The sequence below is a fragment of the Cariama cristata genome, unplaced genomic scaffold, assembly GCF_000690535.1.
Source record: "Cariama cristata isolate BGI_N322 unplaced genomic scaffold, ASM69053v1 scaffold16331, whole genome shotgun sequence".
Classification (NCBI taxonomy): domain Eukaryota; kingdom Metazoa; phylum Chordata; class Aves; order Cariamiformes; family Cariamidae; genus Cariama; species Cariama cristata.
In genome coordinates, this window is record NW_009597752.1 from 5090 (window position 1) to 13600 (window position 8511).

General features: G+C 40.3%; 1 protein-coding gene across 1 annotated transcript in view; it reads left to right on the plus strand.

Moving 5' to 3' along the window:
- Positions 1–8511, plus strand: part of AGPAT4 (1-acylglycerol-3-phosphate O-acyltransferase 4) — a gene marked incomplete at its 5' end in the record, with an annotated part of 19567 nt that overhangs the window by 1262 nt on the left and 9794 nt on the right. Inside the window, 3 exons of the mRNA XM_009709040.1 lie at positions 1115–1268; positions 7992–8094; positions 8474–8511. The exon at positions 8474–8511 is cut by the window's right edge and continues 41 nt beyond it. Of these exons, the coding sequence (XP_009707342.1) occupies positions 1115–1268; positions 7992–8094; positions 8474–8511 (295 nt within the window). The remainder of the gene's footprint in view (positions 1–1114; positions 1269–7991; positions 8095–8473) is intronic.

An 8511-nucleotide genomic window follows, 5' to 3' on the forward strand; every position in this document is an offset into this window, starting at 1 on the left:
CCATCCTGCCTATACTGCTGTAGAGGGATTACTGAGAAGAAGTGATACCTGTAGTAAGAGAGGTACAGTTGTTGATGTACACCTGGGGTTATTGCAGCGTGGAGTTTTAATTTGCCTTTGTATGGTGACATAATGTCAAAAGGCACAGCAGTGGCACCTGGAAAGGTAGAAAGAGAGAGCATGCTAAGTGGGCTAGAAGGATTTTCTTACCAGTTTCTGTGTGTTTCATCTAGCTGTTTAACATGCATGCTATATATGAGTAAAAGTGTTCTTAGATGAGCTGGAACTGAAACTGGCTGCTTGACTAGTTTTCTTCAGTCTCTGTTGGCTAAATCTTTGCTGTGGGTCATGAGAACTTAGCTTGTGCGGTTTGGCAATGCTCTCTGATGTGTTAGGTTGCATTCAGGCTTGGCAGAAAGCGGATGAGCAAGTGGTAAATCTCCAAAGATCTATCTGCTCTCCTCTGCCTGCCAGTGGCAAAATAGTAATAGTTCGTGTCTGAGCTCTTCCACTGTATAGTTCATAAGGGAATGAGGCTTTCAGTTGTCCTGCATCTACTGCCTTACATCTGTTATCAGCTCAGTCAGTGGCATCAAAGTTACTGTCTGCAGTTGTCAGTGGTCCTCCTGCCATAGCGAAAGCAGGTGGGTTGGAGTCAGGGGAAGCAAACTGGGTACTGACGCATTTCCTAGAAATGTGTTTGGTTTAGACGCTTACCAAGTTTTGGATACCATGACACTCAAACACTTCACCATCAGTGAGAGATTTGCAACAGGAGGTATGTTTTGAGTGTTTTCTAACATCTTGTTAGATGTTAGACTCATTTAGAGAAATCAAGTCATTCTGATAGCAAGTGGCAGAGCAGATATTAAAGCCTAAAGGCTAGAGTTCAAACCAGAGGATGGCAAGTTGGATGGATGGGGACAATTGAGAGGGTTTGGTTTTGGCTGTTTTGGGTTGGATTTTTTTTTTCCTCTTTTTTTACTCCAGGGCAATTAAATTACCTAAATGTGTATGTGGCTACACCTGTCCCTGCTAGCAGTGTTCATTTGGGCTGTGTTAGTGGGAACTGGAGTCAGACAGATGTCTAACTGTAGTTCTGTCTTGGTTTTAGTTCCTGATTCATTGCGAGGGCACAAGGTTCACAGAACAGAAGCACCAGATTAGCATGCAGGTAGCCGAAGCCAAAGGCCTGCCCAAGCTCAAATATCACCTACTGCCACGAACGAAAGGATTTGCTGTCACCGTGCAGTGTTTGAGAAATGTAGGTAAGGAAAGTCACAAGGAACAATGCTAAATGGTTATTTCATCCAGCTGCTGTCACTTTGCCAAGCTCTTGTTTTCCCTGTACCATGTGTCCTAGCAGAAAAGCCCTGGGATCCTTTCTGACCTTTCTTCCACTAGCCTGCGAAAATTAAAGATTAGGTTTTACTAACAAAGTCCTGGGGCGACTTGGTTTTTTTTTAGTTTTTGTTTGTTTTCTGTTGCTATGATCTGTATTGGGGGATCTCAAGTTGCGTGTTTCATATCTATTGCCAAAGGATAATGTTTCTTAGTATTTACTAAGCGATCCTATGCTAAATGAAGCAAATACATTAATCACTAGAGAATCTGAGGCAGTGTCTCTTGAATATTTTCTTGTGGTAAATATCTGCTTCAAATAACACAATTTTTAAATCAAAAAATACTCTGCTTTAAATTTCTGTATAGATATACTCTTTAGAGTTTCTTTGTGGAGCTGGGGAAGGGGAGCAAACCTCAACTGAAGATAAGTGTAGGTGAAATTTATAAATACATTATTTCTACATTACTGAATGTAAGGTTTTCTTTGTTAATGTTGTTCTGAACTCCCCACTCCCCAGTTATTTCTGGTTACTTGCATTTGCTGACTTTAAAGTGACATCAGTAAGAATATGGCACACATGCCTTTGGATTGATTTTCTTTGACTAATGCAATCCATCAAAGTCTTCTGCCGTGTACTTCATGGGCGAAGGAAAGACAGTGCTAAGTAGCCATAATGCTACAGTATCTTCGGGTTTGGTAGATTTGTGTGTTGTTAGAAGGCTGATACATGCAAGAAAGACAAAGTGGTTAGTGGTTTAGAAGAAAATGTTCTAGCTTGACTGAAGTTAATGTCAAAACTTCTTTTGTCTTTGAAGACATGTTTTCATGTGGCATATCTGGGATAGCTGCGGTAAAAAAAAACTTTGCAGTCAGCTGTCATGTTTCTTCTACATATCCTCTTGCAAGTCAGGTAGATGATAGCGCTGTTGTAGCTTGTCAGGAATCCACAACTTCCCACCCCCAAAATGGATGACATAGCTTGGATCTTTTCTGGTGAAGAAGAGGTAAGTTATGTGCAGCATCTAGCAACTCCCTTAAGGGCACAGTTTAACCTTCCCTGTTGAATAAGGGTGAGTGTTTTGCTAAGGACGGGGGGAGGTAGACTTGAGACATTGAGGAAGAGCTGAGTCAAAACTCTGTGACCTCGAATGCCCTGAGCTGGGAATCAGGGACAGGTTATTTTGGTGGTTATTTTGTTCTTTTCACTACTCTGTGTAAAGTCAAGCAAAACATGGTGTGATTGTGGACAAGTAGCTAATTGGTGGGAAAATGTTTCAAAAGAAAGCAACTTTAGGGAACTCAAGTGACATTTATAAAAAGTTTTGGGCATTAATGTGATACACTACAGTAACACTTCTTAGGATCCTAAATATTTGAAGTACCTTCAGAAGGAGACAACTGAGAGGGCTAGATTACTTAGATACTTAGGGAAGTATATGTCACTACCTCAGTCCAGAAGCTGTGACTTGCTAGATCAAGCAGGGTAGGGCTATTAAGAAAATCATATTTCCCTGTGAGAGTTCAAGGAGAAGCACAGAGTCATAACTTCTCATAGATAATTTTTATTGAAACTGTATAGCTTAAAACCCCAACCAACAAACCTCTGAGGGAAACAACTGATGACTCCACATTGATGTTGCAAATTCTGGCTGTGTTGCTTTACTTGCCTGGTTGCTTTTTTGCAATGAGAGGGAGATAATAAGAGTTACTGGGTCACTGTATGTTTCTGTCCTGTAGAGATGAGGGGTACATGTGAAGAGCTTTTGAAAGGCCTTTGTAAACAATACCTTATTTTTAGAGCTCCTTGTAACATTAATATGTACAGGTAACAAGGAAGTCCATACATGTTTTTTGAATAGAGAACGTGATGGAAGTCTGTTTTGACAGTCCATAATCTAGAAATGTAAGTTCTATCTAGAAATTACCCCTTTCTTGCATGAATACTGATAGGTTTTGACCAATTATCTCTATTAACCTGCACAGACATTTGGTACCCACATTATAAGTAGTAAGATGTTGTTGTAGGTGTAAATACATGCAGAGGCTATATGCTGTAGTAATTTGGGCATATTTTTTTTTCTTTTGAATATTTACATTGGTAAATAGTACTATTTGACTTGTTCACTGTAAATCCCCTGAGTCTCACTGTTACATTTTGCCTTATAATGTGGCCCAGCAAGTGACTGTATCCCTCTATTACAGCCTCAAATTACTTGTTCCAAACAGCATCAGTGTGAGTGCTGAATTGCTGCTCTCTCTGCAGAAGAAGCAATGGCAACATGCAGGTGTTCGTAACTTCAGTTCAGTGACATCCCTAATGATCTACAAGAATGACCCTTGCAGGCTGACCTGTCTCTCTTGCGGTACGATTCACATCCATTTCAGTGGCCGAGTCTGCAGAGGGGTATCCCTGCACATCTCTGAAAGCGAGAGACTGGTGCCGAGTAGCCTGAGCCCATTTTGGAGCCCACCACTTAGGCTAATGCACTTTCTGCTCTGCCCAAGGTCTGGTGGGCTGGGCTGGAGTGCCTTGCTGAGAGAGATAGCTGCAGCATGACATAGCAGTGAGGGCAAGCCAAATGTTTGGATCCCGTTCCAAGCTGGGTGTGACAGAGGTCAGCGTTTCCTTTTCCTCTGTTCTTTGTTCCTCCTTTCTGAGGAGGGTGTGATTCAGCCTGTCTGAGGCTGTACTGATGCTGGTTTCTGTGGCTGGAGAGGTAATTCACCCACAATAGCAGTGATCACACCTTGGTCCTTTTCAGAACTTTGTATGGACTCAGAATGTAGTTCTGTGTCTGTTGGAAACAGGCATTGGTGACATCAGTCTGGCAAGTCCATCTGTTTTGAAAAACAGCTTCAGAAGGAGTTTATTTAATGTGCTTACATGGGGAAACTGCCTCCGTACCAGTGGTGCCATATCTGTCAGCATAAGCAGATATATTTGGATAAAAATATCTTTCACACAAAATAACAAGTAAAGAATTTTCCCTCCTAACTCACTTCTTTCATAAGTGATGATGGAATTCTTTTCTCTTCAGAGGCTTACTTTCACAAATTCAGATCTCTGCACACAGTTTGATTCTTAAAGGACTACTTTTAATATTTTTTGGAACTTGTTCTGATATTTTTATCAGTGGCCATCTCTCCCAGTTTGGTAGTACAGACACAGTCCTCAGGAACTTCAGTTCTAGAAGCTGTTTGCTGTCTTAATAAATTGCTGTTAGGATGTAGAGTTTGCTACCTGTGCTGTTCATGGAAGCAAATGAAAATACTGATCTATTTCTAAAACGCTCATCCATTACTTACGGTAAAAATAAATGTCATAAATATTGCAAAAATATACATTTAACTGTTGCTTTTATTGCCTGGCTGTATATCAGGCAGTTCCTTTCAGCTGTTTTTATTTAGTTAAACCTTGTATTTAAAAATGTGGCTCATGATGGATTGTAGGTATCTCCAAGTTCTCGAGTTTTTCCTCCAATTATGCATGCTGGGAACTACCGTCCTAGAGGGAACGCATGAGGATAAATTCCAGGGTGATGTTCTCATGGACTTCAGTATGACAGTGTTTGGGGGTTTTGCAATAACTTTTTTTCCCCATGAGCTGCACTTCAGTCCTGGATTTTTTTTCAATGTTTAGTGAGGTGCCTGGTCATCCTCCTGAGCAAGCTACCAAGTTTGGGAGGAGGAGTGATTTTTGACCAAGATGACCAGAGCAATGAAATATTAAATCAAAGGATTGTGTCATGGTGGCTGTCATACCAGCAGTACAGTGAATTCCGCCGTCTCTTCCCCTCCCTTTCCCAGTCTTCACTTCAGATCAGTATGTGCTAGTATGAAGCTGTATGTAGGCATACTCATTGCCTGTAGGTTGATTTGTCAGATGATCATTCTGGCATCATCCACCGTGTCCACAAAATAACGCATGAAATTCAAGAGGACAGTTGAAGTAAGAAAAATCCTCTCTAGATATGTAATCCGAAGATTTCTTAGGTCAAAATTAAGAAATCAAATCTTAAATTCTTAAGTACATAACTCTCTGTCAGAATGCTGTACAAGGAACGGAAAGTTAAAGATATAAAAAAAAAAAAGCTGGGCAGAGATTAGAAAACAAAACAAAAAACCTAGCCTTTTTTTCAGAAAACAGGGTTTTTTTCCAGCTGAATTGCTGTTTTCAGTTATGATCTGTTCCGAGCCTTTGAAAAGGCTTTAAAATATTGAATTGTGTTTGGTTTTTAATGAAAAATATGTTTTAAGATAACTTCTTTGAGAAAATACTTAATTTCGTAATTGAAGCAAGACTTCTCAAACGTTGCCTAAATTAGTCTGAGAGTGAGACAGTTGCAATGTTTTCAAGATACTGCGGAGTTATTTAGTTAGTTAGTTTAGAATGTGAAATTTCTGGACTCTTCAGCTTTTGGATGAGAAAGTCGTGAGATGTCCTGTTCTAATTATGTAATTACAAAATACACATTTAATGAAAAACAATTCCAATGTGTCACACAGCATGCTATTGCTGCTTTGGCTGTGGAAGCTTTCTGGCAAATTTTAATTCCGTGCAGTCTTTTTCTTTGATACTTCTACTGTTGTTCTTTTCCTGTGCTTTCAAAATGGAAAAGCTCAAGTCTTTAGTTATTCCATGTCTGGATATGAGAGAGGTCTGCTTACTCCTGCATATGCTCCCATTGTCTTGGATTTGGCACTGCTTTGCACCAAAAGGACTGGACTGAATGTCAAACTACAGACCAGTTACAAACTGGAATGGGAAATTTTTTTTCCCTGGAGTGAAGGAAAGCTCTGTGTGTGGCCATCAGCACATAAAGATGTTCCTGACCAACTCTGCAGAAATTTTTTCAGAACAGGAGAAGCATCTTCCAATGTGTCTGAACAAGCACCCAATTTGTTTCAACACTCAAATGTAGACATCTTCTAAAAGAGACAAAAGAACAAGTGCTGTGTACATCATACTTTCCTTTATTGCATCCCTATTGTCGTTAGAATAATCTCATGCTATTAAAGAATAAACTAAGAAGCTTAGCCTGTATAAACCAAACTGAGCTCTTGTCTTCCTTCAATTACACTGGATTAGTAAATTAGAGTAGATTAGTAAAATCCTTCTACACTAAGCAGCTTAAAAATGGAGGTAGATAATTTATTCAAAAAAAGTAATTTCCTACTTATATTGTATGGGGAGAGTCGTTTGCTCAAAGTAGATTTGCAGTTGCAGTTTTTTTGGGCTAAAAACCCAACCGTAGCAGGAAAAGCATAAAGTTATTAATGAGGGATACAGTCTGTATGCAGTGACAGGGGTTTGGCCTCTGTTTTCAGGGTTTCCTTGCAGCCCTGAAGCTGGGCTGCTCTGTTCTGCGCTATGAATTCCGTTTTGCCATAACAAATGATGTGGTGAGTTTCTGGGGGCTGACTGTTGTGGCCAAGCCATATTTCTCTCTCATAGCTAGAGAGGCCTCAAAGCCAAAAGCAAATCTGTTCTGTGTAATCGAAGGCTTTCTTAGGTGGGTCAAGAGCTCTTATAATAAAGGTTCATCACAGTGTTCGTTATTGCAAAACTCTAGAGCAGACAGAAAACTTCAAATACAGCAAGCTGCCCGTGAAGTGCATGTTAGTCACTTTTGTGACAAAAAAAGAAAGTTCTGTTGCTGACATTGATCTTAGAATCTGTGCCACAATGCACCATTGGTTTCGGCATCAGGAAAATTAATTGCTGTCTGGTAATTTTGTGACATCAGGAAAATAGTGTCTCTAAGGATGTGTTCAAAGAAACTTTTTTTTTGAAACACTTTATGTGGTTTAAAACAGCGAACGCTTTTTCTGTAGAAACTGCTCGTTAATTCTGTCTTGGTTTAACTGTGAGCGACCTTTGCAAAATACTTTTACTGTTACCATGCAGTCCTGAACTGCAGAAACAGTGTTTTCTGGAGGCTCAAAGTTTGGCTGCAGTTTTGTTGTTGAACTGGGGTGTTACGTTCCTCACAGCTGCGTGTCTTCATAGCAGCAGCCCAGCTCACGCGGGACGTGCTCTGTTATTCTGTCTCTGCCTTTGCCCTATAGCAGGTGCCTCAGTTACCGAACAATGCACATGGAGGGGAGGTTGTTTTGAACGCCAGCGATTCATAGTTGCATTAAGCCCTCTTGCTGTAGGATGTGTCTCACACACACGTTACCCGTTCTTGGTCAAACTGTATATATTGTTCATTGTTTATAAAGTGTGTATCTGCCTGGTTATTTACCCAGATTTGGGGAGGACGTGGTGGGTCATTCACAGTGAGTTGAGAAAGCTAGTAGCTTTTCAACTATTTGGTGCCTAGGATGTCCTAGGTATATTAACTGTCAGAAACAATAACTGTGTTCCCTATGCCCAACATTCTGCACCTGATGGGGAAGGAGACAAGGGTGGAGAGCAAAGCTTTCCGTTCTACTGGTGCAGGTCCTGACAGGGTCACTGGTTATTTGGCTTCTTAAAACCTGCATGTTGGATATTCCATTGTCATCTTTACCTTGGTGACAGCTCAAAGTGTGGTGCTATTGCTGATGACTTCATATTTAAATATGCTCCTTGTCTGAGACAGAGTGACTTATTTCCATTCTGTTACTACAGTAATCACATAATCTGTTTCTCTTCTTGTAGTTTCTGCAGTCTATGATTCTACCCTCAATTTTAGAAATAATGAGAATCCAACATTGCTGGGAGTTCTAAATGGAAAGAAATATCATGCAGATTTATATGTAAGGCAAGTAATCCATATTTTAATTCCTTTTTGGCATACAGGAGCGTGTACTTGCAGTCACAATTGCACGGACAAGGAAATATTTATAAGTAGGTTACGGGTAGCAAGTCTCTACTGACCTGGCTTCACAGAGCTGCAGATAAAAACTCATATGAGATGGGAAGAGTTTCTTGTAAAGTTCTGTAACTATAAATATGTGGGGACCTTATAAAGGTCTACAGGATTTTTTGTTTGTTTTTTTTTTTTATTAATTTGTGTGTCTGTGTGTCAGCTCAGCAGCAACAGTGGGGCCTCTCTTCACTCAACCAGAATACCAAAGTGCTGTTCGTGGGGAGCCAAAGTATTTAATATTCTTCAATTTCTCTTGTTTTACCATTGGCAGGCGGATTCCGCTAGAGGAAGTCCCAGAAGATGAGCAGG